Source organism: Elgaria multicarinata, chromosome 1, assembly GCF_023053635.1.
Source record: "Elgaria multicarinata webbii isolate HBS135686 ecotype San Diego chromosome 1, rElgMul1.1.pri, whole genome shotgun sequence".
NCBI lineage: Eukaryota > Metazoa > Chordata > Lepidosauria > Squamata > Anguidae > Elgaria > Elgaria multicarinata.
Window position 1 is genome coordinate 153,831,463 of NC_086171.1, and position 15,237 is coordinate 153,846,699.

Genomic DNA, 15,237 nt, shown 5'->3' on the forward strand with positions numbered 1-15,237 from the left:
TTTCAGACATGTCTTTACATAGATGTTAAGCAGCTATTTCTGACTTCACCACTGGCTATTTCTCATATACATACCTCAGGATCTGTCTGCCAAAGTAGATACTAGCGACATGAGAGTTACCCTCTGTGGTAGAAACTAGCAGTTTGGGTAGTTTTCCTACCTACCTTATGTGACTGCATTGAATATCTATACAATGTCAGAATGTGGTGGGGCTAGTATAGGAAGGGGAAGGGGTGTGGGTGTGGGGGGAGGGAGAGAGAGAACATTTGAGGGTGATGTATGGGGAGAGAGGGTTAGGAAAATTATAAGAAATAAACTATAAAGGGTGAGGGAAATCCCACCTACCCCATTGTTATAGCTCACCTTAACATACCATACTTACTTGACAGGGGAGACACCATGATCATGATGGTGGTTTTCCAAGAGTGAGACTCATCCATTGCACTCTGGGTGTGCTGACCCCTGCAATTTCCCCAAAGGTGGGAAACTTGACTGAATACCATGAGCAGAATAGGGAGCCTGAAGGGTAGAAGGCCCCAGGTTCAGTCCCTGGCATCTCCAGATAGGGCTGTGAGAGACTCCTCTTTGAAATCCCCGGGGAGCTGCTGCCAGGCAGTGCAAGTAATATTGAGCTTGATGGACTAATGATCCAAATCTCTCTCTATAAGACAGCTTCCATGTTCCTAATTTTCAGTGCCGGGAGCCGAACAACTTTAAATCAGACACTTGACTGTTGAGTATATAAAAATCAATTCTGTCCAACCTTCCCAAGGCACATGTAATTATTTACCTGCTGAACATCAGAAACACTGCTGAAATTAGTGATCACAGCACAAAGCAAATCCAGCAAATCCACACACACTTATTTTGATAGCTGTAGGGGAGGGTTATAATCTCATTTATTTTTGCAGCAGCAACATGAGGGTAGGTTAAGCTGAAAGACTTTTGGCCAAGGGGGAACCACAGCCCTGCCATAAGTCCGCTATTACTGATCCCACAATGAAACACACTTTCATTCTGATGCTCTTGCATATGTCTTAGTATACTCTAAATACTCTAGAGTGTGTCCCACTTCTTTAAGGAATAATAGTTAATATAGATAATTCCTCTGATATTTCTGCCTTCATCAACCTTCTGATTGATAAAAATTATCAACTGATCATTTCCTAATAACTGTGTGATGCAGCCTTCTCTGCAAGATGCTGTACAACCATCTCTTAGTCGTTTGCCATTAACTTATTCATGGGGAGGAGTGGAGGGAGAATACCAAACATGTTCTGGGGCAGCGTATCCCACCATTGTCCACTAGGGGGTTCTCACTCCTTCTTTTGATGCTTTGGGTGCTTCTTATTGACCAATTGAATTTAGTGAAGCCATAGAGCTGTGGCAGTGATTATACCGATAGGTCTCTCTAGGGCTAACGTAGTAGATTCACAAATGGTAGCATTAACCACTATGCTTAACATAATCTTTATTGGTGTGGCAGAAGATGTCCATTGTTTGACATGGCCCTTAGGTGGGTCATGAATATATCCTGTGAACATGAATTAAGATAAAGAGGGTCGAGATGATGTAAAATACCAGAGATGGGAGGAAAGGCCCCTTCCAAGCTAGGGGGGGGGGGATCTACACTACTGCTTTAAAGTGCTTTATAACAGTTTTGACAAGTGTTGGGGCCCAGGACACACTGCATATACAGGTTTCAAAACGTTTTCAAAGCGCTTTAAAGTGCTTTGAAAGCAGTAGTGTAGATGCCCCCCAGAACTGTGTTGGTGAGGGGAATGAAACCCAAAGGTGTGAATATCCTGCCTTTTTGAACAGTGAGGCTGAGATACGGCCATCAATTTTGCTATCAAGTGATCAGTGAAGCTCTCTGAGGGACTGGGGAAGATGCATGATTAGAAATGAAAGTTGTGAAAACTTGTGCATAGAAATAGCAAAAACAAAACTTTTTGAGCCTGGAATTTCTGAAAAGGAAGAAATAAGAGCGGACATGATACTATTCTGTAAGGCACATTTATCAAAAGAAGGAGAGGATGGTTCTCTACCATTTAATAGCCTTGGAAGAAAGGGCCAGCTAGTGGTGGAAGAAGACCAAGAGCTCTGGCAGATGAATGTTTTATTGCACATTTGCACATTACTGGGCACTCACAGATTTTCGCAGGTCCCTCTCACGATGTCATCTGCCTCCCGCCCCTTCTAGCCTTCTTCGCACAACAACAAAAAACAACTCCAGTAAGTCTGACATATTTTAAAAGATGGAAGTTGCTGCTATCTCCTGCTGTGTGCAGGAAAAGCAGCACGATCAAAACGGCCCACTGAATGGGCCATGTGCACGTTGTTTACTTCCTCTTTCAAAAGAGGAAGTAATGAGGGACAAACGCACGGGCAGAGAAGCGACAGTAAGCAAATGCGATTTCCCGCTGTGTGATGACGCTCCAAATCTGGCCTGTGTAATTCTCTGCCCAGAAGGGAAGCAGAGTCCAAAAGGTATCACAACATTCAAGAGGGAAATCAGTTCTGCTCATGAATGTACACATTGCAAAATGTAGGAAAAGATACAACTTTTCCTGTTCAGTACCATTTGTTACTAATTTTGTGGGTTTTAGTATTGAGGCTTTTCTGTGGACAAACTATCTTATAACTGCTTAGGATAAGAATGTGGCATTTTCTCATGCTGGACCAGATGCTGTCCCTATTGGGTAGAAAGAAACCTGCTTGGGATGAACTATAGAATGGAGTAAAATTGGTGCTTGCTGGGTTTCAGCAAGAGCATCAGCCTTAGGAGCCTTGAGTGATGTGTGCTTGTAAAGGGGCAGAAGTCGGTGTGGAGATGCCTTTTTAGGCCTTTATCAAAGAAACCCTGAGGCTTCGAGGTCAGATGGTGATACCAAATTGGCAAGTAGCGAGTAGATGACAGATGAGGAAAGCCAGGGATGCCACTTACATGGTTGCTTGGGATGGGACCAAGCCAGCAGTTGTGAGGAAGTTTCATTTCAGGATGGAGCAGGGGTGGGTGGGAAAGAGTCATAATTACAGCTGGTGCTGCGTACAGCGAGACAGACAGAATGCGTGGGATGTTATGAGAAGCCTTGTTCTCATTACCCTGGCTGCCTTAAATATGTCAGCAGCATCCCATTGCCTCAGAGGAAGGTCCTGAGATAATAATAATTTGTTAATGGGGACCAAGGCCCTTCAGAAGCTTAAAGAAACACATTATTAAATGTAATAAATAAATTAGGGTGACCATATGAAAAGGAAGACAGGGCTCCTGTATTTTTAACAGTTGTATTGAAAAGGGAATTTCAGCTGTTGTCATTTGTCACAGAGAACCTGGTGAAATTTGCCATAGAGAACCTGGTGAAATTTCCTCTTCATCACAACAGTTAAAGCTGCAGGTGCCCTGCCGTCTTTTAAATCTGGTCACTCTAATATAGCTTCTGCACCTTTTTGTGATGAAGAGGGAATTTCACCAGGTTCTCCATATGTACAAATGACACCTGCTGAAATTCCCTTTTAAATATAACTGTTAAAGATACAGGAGCCCTGTCCTCCTTTTCATATGGTCACCCTAAAATAAATTATTTTGTATGGCTTTCTGATGATACAGAGTTATTGCCTTGATGGACAAAACGGTGGACAGTAAGGGGCAGAATACCTGAAACTATATGAACATTGCCTTGCTCTGCAATGCAGGTTTTCCCACTTTTGCCTTTCTATTGGACGCCATCATGTGTTGTGACAACTTATTGAGACAAATGCCACTTTTGAGGGAGTGCTGAAAGGAGGCTGCTGTTTCAGGATTAAAATATAATGGAGTCATTTAATCCCCTCCCCAAGAAAAATAATCGAAAAGCTATTACAGATAATGGTTAAGACAGAAAGTGCACATGTTTCATTCTAATTGTTGGTGGGAGTGGGAAGCAGAAAACAAGAAAGTAGATGACTTGCTGGTCTCAATTTTAAAGATAATGGGTGTTGTTTCAGGTCTGGTGAACCACCCAATGAAGCCTCCAAGGAAATTTGGCAAAATTGTCTTTATTTGCTTTGAAACCTACTCAAGCTCTCATTTGATCACTTCAGAAGAAATAAAGACCCTCCACTGTTGCCAGTGTCCATCCCCAAGCATACAACTTTATGAAGCCACTTCATAATACTCACAAAATTTCTCTCAACACTTATCACATATATGCATTCACAGTATAATACATATGCATAAACTCTATCACAAAAACCACATAAACTGTCTTTTATCCATATGTGTTTCTTTCTCCTTACCACCCAAGCTCTCTAGTCAAATTTACATTCCCAAATATTCCCTAAAGAAGCAACATATTGTTTCCTAATATGGGAACAGGAGTGGCTCTGTGATGATGGGCTGTAAGACAGAACCCTCAGCCCCATCAAAGGCAAATGGAGAAATGCAATTCAACACAACCATCATTTATTTTGGTTCTTCAAACTGAAGGTCAGCTCAGAATGAGCCATATGATTACTCAGGCTGCCACACATCTGTTTGGAAGATAAGCAGGTGAGTCCCTCCCACCTAGTCAGTCTATTTTCTTCCAGCCCAAGCTTTGCAGCTGGAATCAAGGTTGCGTATTGGTTGCCTGAGAGTACTGCTCCTCCTCCTTTCCTGGCAAAGGTAATATAATAGCTGTCTTGCAGGGCTGAGAGACCATCACCTGCTCATAGGAATGGACTGGGAAGGGTAGGGGTGTTGGCTGGCTGGCTGGAGTCTGAAAAGAGGCATCCTGAATAAACATATGGCTCACTCAGCCTCTTCTTTCCCACTGCCTCAGTATGAAATGCATATTAGGCTTTCTCTCAATATAGTTGCATTTTTGGACCCTATTTCCCTGTGTATGCAACACTGCATAGCTGCACAGCCAGACTCCCACTCCTGTTTTGATGAAAGATACTGTGGTTATTTTCCTAACTGGGCGTGCTCCTATGTTTCAGTTCATTAGTTTTTGTTATTTAAATAAGAGTATTGTGGGAGGGGGATATCAGCTTGCAAGGTATGTCACTTCTTTGTGTGAGGGAGAAGTGTCTTGCCAGGAGATATAGTATGAGATTCTGAGTATGAAGTAGGAGGTGGTACAATAACACCCCTCCCTTTGTGGACATTTACACACACATACACCATGTTTTCTTAATGGTGGAAAGTAAAAATGGGCCTGTTTGCATCATTGCCACAGCCCACCATGGTTTATTCAAGCCATGGTGGTTGAGGCATGTGCTGGTGGCGATTATGAATAATCATAGAATCATAGGATAGTAGAGTTGGAAGGGGCCTATAAGGCCATCAAATCCAACACTCTGCTCAGTGCTTTGGCAGATGATCACTGCTGCATATCATGATGTCCTAACCTGGTGAGGGATGGATTATGGTGGTGGTTAAGAAACCACCTGCAACCCATGGGCTGTTTTGGGGTTGGGGGTGGTTTGTTAGCCATGACAACAACTAATTGACCTTGTTCAGATGACATGCTAAGCCACAATGATTAAGCATTTTGAGCTAAATATTATGGCTTAGTGCGTCATGTGAGCCATTCCTAACCATGGTGGCTACATAACCATGGTGTAAACACACTCATTAAGCATTTGCTGCAAAAAGGTTAGCGGCCTAACCATGGCTTAGTGCCTTGTGTGAACAGGCCCATCCTGTGCTGGGTTTAGATGTCAGGATAAGCCATGTTGATCTCCCCTGCCATGATCTGAATATTCACAGTGGTCTCTGGCACACACTACAACCCACCATAGTTTAGATAAGCCACAATGGACTGCAGCGATCATGTGAACCAGGCCACTGACTGTACAGCTGGCTTTTTGTTGCCTGTCTTTGTGGTTTGGTGGTTTGAGGGACAGTTTGCCAGTGAATTTTTAGAATTGCAACCCTATCCCATGCAAGCCAGCCTCGGCTTTAAGATCTTCAGGGGAGGCCCTTCTCTCAGTAATGCCACCATCAGAGGCACATTTGGTGGGGACATGAAAGGGAGCCTTCTCAGTGGTCGCTGCCAAGGAACTCCCTGCCAAGGGAGGCTAGGTTGGTCCCCATCCTGTTGTCCTTCTGCCAGCAGGCAAAGATGTTCTTATTCAGGCAGGTCTTTGGCATATAAGCTGTTGTTGCTGAAAGGGGGTTTAATTGCATGTTGATTTCTTTTATTGTTGTGTTTTTAATTTATTTGTGTTTATGTAATATGAGAGGGGTTCACCCTTAGATATGGCATAAAATAATTTTAAATAAATAAAATATAGTTTAAGAGTTTGTTATTAATCTGGATTTTTATTTTTAGCCACCTTGAGCACCATCTTTTTTGGTGGAAAGGCAAAATATAAATAAAAGAAATAAATATCCTCCCTCCCCCATGCTCCACCTGGAAAAGATTCTCCCTCATCATTGACATATGAAGGCTAGTTGTGACTACTTTGGGCTGAGTACTTTGCAAATGTCTGAGGTATTCCTTCACATTTGGGGGACATTGAACTAAAAATACATTCTAATTTGTAGTTCTGCTGGAACTTGGCTCAATTTAAACCATTGTCTTTGTCTGTGTGACTGAAACATTTATTTATTTCAATTTTATGTGAAGACATCATTTGCCTTTTGAGAGAGTTTTTTTGTGTGTGGAGAGGGGAACTAAAAGCTTGGATGGCATCTGTTATCTTGGGTTTTGGCAATGGGTTTGCATGTGTTCCCCTAAAACGTCATGAATTCAAGAATCTGTGCCATGTGGTCTGGCTTAATTTCTAACCGACAGGTGCTGGGACTCAATTTTGTTTGGAAGTTTCATACCCATCCTTGCTCACATAGAAGCCATTTATTCCAACCATGGAGTGTAGAAAATATGTGACGTTTCTCATAGCACTCTGTACATGGTTAAAGGCATTGTTTCCTTTTTGAGTGCTGCTTTATTTCTGGTGCAAAGAAAGGAGGTGTTTTTTGTTTGTTTTTTAATTGCAGCCCTACCAACTCAAAAAGTCACCACCAGCAACCGCGCTGTATGGGAAAAGTTGCATTTCTCTTTTGTGCCGCTGCCGGTAGTAGTGCCAATTTGGGTTCTCCTGCCTTTTGTATCCATGCAGGCTTTTTCATGAAACTAACCAATTCCCCCCACCGCATCTTCCATTACACCAAAAGGTTTGCTACTTCTCTCTCTCTCTCTCTCTCTCTCCTCCAAATCCTTTGCAGAGGTCCCCCCTTTCCCCCCGCAAAGTTTGCAGCTGTCGCGATGTATCGTTACGTCCGCTTGCAATCATAAATAAAGGAGCCCGTTTGCATGTGTGGGGGGGGGGGGCGCTGGAGTGCAGCTGGGAGGGGGCAACGACGGGCAGCATTTGAAAATCTGTGGAGCAGAATTCCTGTGTGGAAGGCAAGCCTCTGTCTCTCTCTCTCTCCCTCCCTCTGCCCTCATTGATTTGAGGCGGGGAGGAGGGAGGCGGAGGAGGCGCTGCCTGGGTGGTCTCTCCTCTCTCCACTTTGGTGAGCTGTTGCTTAGCAGCTAATAATAGGAGATGTTTGCGGAGTAATTTGCCTCTTCCTCGGCCAATGGGAACCGGGGCACTTTCCCATCAAACCAAACCTTCCTCCCCCCCCGCTCCTCTTTTCAGGATCTCGGCGGAGACTGTTTGTTCCAAATGTTGGTGGGACGGGATCCGAGGCACACTGCACCGCCGGGCACCCGGGCGCCTCGACTCTCCGGGGCTGTGTGAGCTCGCCACCGCCGTCTCCTGCCGCGCGTCGCGAAGGGGCCACGCTGGGCGGCGCCAAGGGCGCATGGGGCGCGCTTGGATGGCCCCGGATTCGCCCCCATAATGTGCACATGGGAGCCCCGCAGCAGCAGCAGCCACTCTGAAGCCTCGGAGCCGACGCTTCTCCCCCCTGGATTACCGCGCTTGGGAAGCCGCCGGCGCCCCTTTGCCTCCCCGCAGCGCCGTCCTCGTTCGACCCCGGAGCATGGCTTCGGATCGGCCGGTCCCTGGGGCCGGGAGCTGCTTTGGAGAGCTCCCGCCGCCTTACGCGGCTGCCGCTGCCAACTCGGATCTTCTCCGGAGACCCAGCTACTGCCACGCTGCCTTTGCCCTCAAACAGATCTCCAAGGTAAGGGAAGGAGTGGGCGGCGGCGGCGCTTTCCCACGGGTGGGGGGCGAGTGGGAAAAGTTAGGGTGATCCCATCCGAGGGGAGCTAGGCGCGCAAGGCAGCGGCCATAAAGGAGCGGAAGCCCCAAGCGGCTCCTCTGGGCCCGGGCGTGGGGATGGCGGTGGGGTGGCGGATCCGGCTGAAAGCTCTCGGCTTCTTTGGGGTGGAAAGAAGGGAGGGAGGGAGCGAGCTCTCGCATGCGTGCTCCAAAGCGAGCCCGCTCCGTGGCCCCAGGAGTTTGTTTATTGAAAGGGGAGACGCGATGGAGCCGTCCAGGAGGGATTGCGTGTAAACGGGGCGCTTGGGAGAGGCCTGCCCGAGATCGGAACTGCCCGAGAGGATGCGGGCGGCTTCGGGGTAAGATGTAGGGGCTGGGGGTTAGTGTGGTTTTTTGCCCAGGAACGAGAAGAAGACGGGGGTGAGGGTTTACTTTGGTCAGTGACTTGGTGAAAGGACATTGGGAAGACAGAGGGAAACAATGGAGAGACGCAGCAGGGAAGCTTGACAGGGCAAAAGGACCCACCTGAGGAACCTGCCTGCCCCCAAATACATCTAACTGGGAACTTAACTTTGAGGCTCCTTAATATATCCAGTTGTGGCTGCAAGACCCCTGGAAACTCCATTTAAAAAGGGAGCTTCAGCTACTAAGGATTCCCTACAAGTGAGAGGTTGTCTGGAACTGGGCTTTGAGTCATTCTTCCCATGCTGAAGTCCTGTGGAACAGGAAAGCCTTACAATCCCCTCATGGCATGAGCTTCCAAGTGGCCTGTTTCTCTCCTGTGATGGTCATCCAGAGTACGTGGAAGAGATTCACCCATATCTCAAGGTGTCACTCACTAGTTGATCTCTGCAGACTGGTAGAGGGTAGGCAGCAAGGAGATGGGCACTGGCAGGTTCTAGCCACCCCCAGCCTGTGAAGAGGTATTCTGGGAATGCTTTCTCCCAAGGCATGAGGTCTGCCATACCCCTGATGCCAGCTTCCCTGGAGTAGGATGTTGCTGTTCCCTATAGCAAAAGTGTCTGGGCTAATTCTCCATTTCTCTCCCCAGGGTAAGGCTGTGGGCCAGAAAGCTCCGCTGTGGCTACGGGCCCAGTTCCAGGCCCTGCTGTTTACACTGGGCTGCTGGATCCAGCGTCACTGTGGCAAAGTACTCTTTGTGGGGCTGCTGGTCTTTGGGGCACTGGCTGTAGGGCTGCGAGTAGCCTCCATTGAGACAGATATTGAGCAGCTCTGGGTGGAAGGTAAGTTCTTGCTGTGAGGACGGTGTAAAGTCTGTGGCATGCTGAGTTGTGTGTATGTGGAGATGTCCAACACAGTGGAGGGCAAATGAATTCTGGTTTCAGTCTGTGAAAGCCTTTTACAGGAGATATTGTCAAAGGGCTCCATCACTAAGCTCCTCATGTGTGAGTGTAAATCCAGATTTGCATGTAGCTTCTCAGCTTTGACACGTTGTCTCCTTGGGGGCATGTACCAAGCAACAGACGCATGTTCACTCTCTTGGATATGGAAACTTTATTCTACTTCAAGGCTTGCAATAAATCTTGGTTGTCTCCATTTTAACTGTTTTTCTATAATTAAAGCAGGGTTTGTAAGTCTTATAATAGTGGCAAAAAGCTTGACAATGGGACTGAAAAATATGCTGTAAAGTATTCAAAGCCACTTGGCAAAGGAAAAAAAATGAAAACAAGAAGCCTTTTTTATTTTTAAAGGATTGTTGCATGGTGAACTTCTTCTGTGCAAGCTTCTGTGATATGAATGAGAGCTGGGTGAGAATGTGTCTCTGTGTGTGCCCTTGTGCAAATAAATCCAAATTGAAGGGGTTCCTCCAGAAATATTTTAATGGGTTGCTGTGCCAATGGTTTCAAAACAAGTTCCATGATTCTAGGGGCTCAATCATAATTCTTTGGAATTACACTAGTTGATATGCAAAGGATGGGCATTGTTTGTAAATGTCACGGCATGGAAAGCTTCTGTTCCATAATTTAAATTCTCATGTAGATCTATAGAATGTCAAAGTATAACTGTGAATATGAGAATAATTGGAGAATATAAGGTTGTCTTTAGTGTTTTCTTTCTTTCTGCATCATTTAAGATTGTGCCAAAGATTAAGGTTTGGATTTGGAGGTATCTGGCAGTTCTGTTCTTGGAGGTTCCAGGAATGGGATGTATCACATTCATGGCAGGTGGTTTCCAGTGTTTTGGGGAAGCAGATCCATAGATGTTGGGATGTATTTATTTATTGCACTTGTACCCTGCTCTTCTTCACATACGGTTTCCATGCAGACTCCCATCCAAGCACCATATAGAACCAGACCTGTTTAGCTTCAGCAGTGGAGCCTCATTTATCCTGGAGCAGTGGAGCCTCATTTACCTTCAAACCACTCTCCAGTAGGAGAGTCATGGTGATCCTCTAGACTGACTTCCTGTCAAAGCCAGGATTTCCCTTTCGTTTTTTGGTCTCAGGCATGTTTGGTAACGTTTCACTCAGTCTCTGAGAAACTATGATTTAAAGGCAGCAAATTATTAGGAAATATCCCTCTCCCACAAACCAAAGAGTTAACCATTCCTATTTTTTTTAAAGAGAGATTGATTTCTGTGTCGAACTTGTTCCCCAAGAGTATACGTGTGTGTATCAATCTTTTCATGCTGTTCTGCATGTGTGTGCCTGTGCGTGCCATGTCATTGTAAGCGTGTTCAATCCAGATCTCTATCAGTGCAAATACATGCCTCCACACAGACAAGTATAATTAAATTTTTTTCTCCATCTCAGAGGGGATGGTGTTTCTTGCCACCGGGCCCTGCTAGGTGCATTACATTATTGATATTAAAATCCTAAATTACCTTTCTGAGGGTGGTGCTGAAGGAGAGGATAATTACCATCTACGACAGACCTGTCAGTTGAAGTTTGACTTGGGTCACACACTCTTGCCAGCTGAGAATGGAGTCAGGTTAAACGCAAACAGCCGAAAGCAGAAGGGGTCACCCAGGAGCAAATCCTAATTTCCTACTGGAAACATTTGATAAAAATGATGCCTTTGTTATTAATAAGTTCAGCATGCTATGCTTTCTCCCTTCTCGGCACTGCCATCAGTTTATGCGGGCAGTGCCTGAGGTCTGCTCCTTGCTTTCCATTCCCTACTATTGCAGTCTCCTCTCTTTTTCGACACCAGGTTGTGCTGAGTTTTCACACCCTGCGATTTTTATTTTATTTATTTTTTTTGCAAGCAGCCTGGGAGCTTTCCAAGAGCAGATGTTTCTCTGTGATGACTGTCAGCGATCTTTGGCGTTCCACACCTCCTCCCCCTGCACAACCCCAGCTCCATGTGTGGTCCTAAACTACTCTTGGATTTTGTTCAACAATAGAAGCAACTTTACTCTTCCACCCTCCCACTCCCTTTTAAATAAAACCCACACTCACATGAATGCCAGTAAAGTTTACCCACCTGTTTCACACACTGAAGGGGGGTTGGAAAGAAAAAATGCCTCAACCTTAGCCTTCCCCCCTCCCTTTCTCCTTGCCTCTGCCTTACAGAGGCTTGTAGCAAAAAGGAGATCCATCAAAACCTGCAGCTGTTAAACATTTAAAGAAGGGAAATCCCCCTTTTGTAACCAACACATCTTAGCCCAAATCAAGAACATCCCCTGAGAATCTGCACAGTTGGGCTTGTATTTATTTATTGCATTTGATGCTGACATTTGCTCACCCTTCAAAAAGGTTTCTTCACTTTTGCCTGTCCCATGGTTGGGGTGTTGGCCTGCGAGTTACACAAAGTTGAAGGAGCACAAGATCTAGAGCTTGGGTGTGTGTGTGTGTGTGTGTGTGTGTGTGTGTGTAGCACTAAAGAACATACATCAAACTCTGTGGGACTATTTTGTTGGAAACATGTTTTGCTACAAATTATATTTCAACATATGTTCACTTTTAGAAGAAATGCTCACTGTGATTATGATGATTATATTTCTCCACATTAAAAACTATACTGCAGCAAATACTGTCAACAACAATGTTCTGATCCATCGCTTGCATTTTTTGGGGGATCATAGCTTATGCTCTTGGTTGGCTGGCACTTGCCAAGCAGGGCTTTCCAATGTTGCTTTTCAGTTGGCTGCTTGGTGTGTGGCAAGAAAGCTGGCTGGGAAGACCTGGCATGCAAATAGAAGAGGGAAAAGATCACAGCTGTAGATCTCCCTGTTCTGCTTCCCTCTACTTTCTCTTCTGTAAAATGCAGCTGTAATTGCTTAGCTGCTGTGATGCAGGATGCTTTTGTTGGAATCTCACAGTAATCTGAGGGCACTGCTGTGAAGGTGTCCTTTGAACTGTCCTGCATCCCTCTTCTAAATTGCTGTGGATCATTTGGATCAGAAATCATTTGCTGTCAGTATTTTGATTTCTAGATCAGGAATTCCTCACTTTAGTTTCCTTTGTGTCCATGTAGAATTGCATACAGCACAGATTGTGTACAGGTGACAAACCAGCTAAATCTGTTATTTAGCCATAGGTCTTGCAATGTCCTGCAATTGAATGATGGCTATAGCTCTATGACTGGGTTTTGATAATGTTATGCCCTTTGCATAGCCTCATATGTATATATTGTAAGCTGCCCAGAGAGCTTCAGCTATTGGGCATTATAGAAACGTAATAAATAATCTCTTGGGCAGGGGTGGGGAACCTTTTTTCTGTCAAGGACTGCATGCTATTAATGGGCAGGGCTGAAGCCCAGAGTGGGTGGGCCAGAACCCAAAGTGGGCAGGCCCATCCCTTTTCTCTCTGCTATTCTTTCTCTCTCTTTGCCACCCCCTTTAGCCATTCTCCCTCTTTCTTCTCATCCAGCAGACTGCCAAGGGAGGGTAGGATCACTCTTGTCAGAGGTCTAAGCAAATCATTTGCAGAGGGCTTCTCCCCTTTCCATAGCTGTGTCTATTTTGACTCCCAACCATTTCCCTCTCCTTGCCAGAGATCTGAACAGATTGCTTGCAAGGGGTCCATCCTTCTGTCACTCCATCTGCCCCCCCCCCTGTTTTTCCTCCTGTGCTCCTTCCCTCTGTGCTCCCCTCACCTGCATGAAATTAGACTGAGGGTGTCATGTGGCCCTGAGGTTGCACATCCTTGCTCTAGGGAGAGTTTATTTTATCATTCAGTAGTATAGATCTGCTTCCTGCCAACGTATACCCATGGCAACTTCTCACTCTTTTAGTTTAGCAGTGTGTTACACTACAATCAGCATTGGAAACATCCTTGGGAAAAGTGGTGTTTGCTTTCTGCCCAGGACATTTGTGCTCAAAGCAGAAAAGTAGCATTCAGACTGATGTGTGGACCAGCAGGGACAGTACAGGATGAAGAAATATTTTGACCTTGTGTACAGCAGAGATCAAAAATACATCTGATTCCCCATTGTTCTGGACATCGCTGTGATTGTCTTTCCTTCCTGCAGTGTTCCTCTTAAAACTCTGCCTTGCATTCCATCTTCAGTGTTGTTGTACATCATAGGTGAGAGCTGCCCTCATCCCATAGCCCAAGAGCTTTTGATTTTGTATAATATAGATATTATTCTCAGTAAAAGGCACTGTTTGGCCGTCTCTTTTCTCCACGCTGTACTTCCCTATTTCAGAACTGTGGCCAGTGTCTTTTAGATGTTTGAGATGAAGAACTGCCAAACTGAATTAAACAACCTGATTCATGGTTCCTTATCTGTGAGTGGTCCTGATTTTTTCTGAGACAGGAAAATTGACTCTTTTAGAAGATCAATCCATTTATTTTCAGTGAACAGGTTATTTGCATCTCTGATATCCAGACAGAGGGCTTGATGATGTCTTTGGTAGATCCTTTCCATAGATCTGGGTTGTATGCAAAGATGCACTCTGAGTTCACACTGAAGTTTAGGTGAGGAAAAGAGGCAGGAGCACTGGTCTCCAAGGTCCATCAGAACAGTTGTCTCTGATTGGTTTCTTGTATTGACATTTGGCTCTAGCAGTGATAGACTGAGCTCTTCTTTCACAGCTTGGGCATATATTCCTCAAGTCAATGCTTACTGAAAATACCCTTTTTGAAGAGATTGGCTGTATTTCCCCTCCAAGTACTCATCAGGGAACTATGGGTAATTAAGAAAAATATGTTGCATGAGCATCAGCCAGGCCTTATTAGGATTGGGGTCCTATTCTTGGAAATGACAAGATAAATTGAGAGTGTTGAAGTTTGCAAATACTTTGGAGTAAAAAGCATGAGCTTATTCCACTACTAGCCCATAGAGCAGTGTCTTAAATTGTGGACCTGTAGTTTTATAGCATCCCCTTCTCTGCAGTGGTAGTGGGGAAAGGCCTGAAAGACCAAGTTGGTATGATGCTAAAAAAGAAAATGCATAACTAATTTAACTAATATAGAACAGGATACAACTTTGCCCCAGCACTACAGCTAATGATGTTGCTCTAGCATACATAAACGCTTGTGCAACGTAACTAGCACTTGCTAGTGCAATGGGAAAAGGCCATGTCGTAAACCTGTTTGGGCTGCACCACTTCAAACTGCAAGTGGAAGCAATGAAGGCTGAAGGCTGCAATATACAAAATAAAATAAAATAAATACAATCCTCTATACAGAAAACTGGCTATTAGAGAAAAATGTCCTAGCCTAGACTTCTCCCTGAAAGGCTAGTCTTCCTCCTGCAGGGTTTTTTAGTATGGAAAAGCAGTCAATTATGTCAACCTCAACCTGCAATATGAAATAGCATAGTGCTGAAACATATTTACCACCTCATTTGCTGTTTGTGAGAACTAAGCCTACAAAAATACCGAAACTACTATTGATTGTGTCCTGACACTAACAGCTAAAAGATTTTAATTTTTTGACTTGGTTCCAAAGGAATTGCAGATTTTTCACTTCAACCGTAAAGGAATCTATATGATTACAAAAGAGACAAAAAGTTTAGTTAGGGTCTGCTTTTTGGAGCTGCAAGTGGCGACCGCAGACACCTCATTGTAGTATATATCATCTATGCCTACAGTTGTGTTTATGCTGATCCTCCTGTCCAGTTGCAGTGTAGGAGAATATGCCAAGAGTTGATGCCAACAGGAAATGGCTGTACACACTTGCAGGTA

At 44.9% G+C, this 15,237-nt stretch overlaps 1 protein-coding gene and 1 pseudogene across 1 annotated transcript in view; both read left to right on the forward strand.

Annotated features, from left to right (window-relative positions):
- The first annotated feature begins 374 nt into the window (after positions 1-374).
- Positions 375-553, forward strand: LOC134413445 (U1 spliceosomal RNA; annotated as a pseudogene).
- Positions 554-7,897: 7,344 nt separating this feature from the next.
- PTCH2 (patched 2) overlaps positions 7,898-15,237 on the forward strand; it is a 63,584-nt gene continuing 56,244 nt past the window's right edge. The window contains exons 1-2 of the mRNA XM_063139638.1: positions 7,898-8,104; positions 9,194-9,386. Of these exons, the coding sequence (XP_062995708.1) occupies positions 7,961-8,104; positions 9,194-9,386 (337 nt within the window). The 5' untranslated portion in view covers positions 7,898-7,960. The remainder of the gene's footprint in view (positions 8,105-9,193; positions 9,387-15,237) is intronic.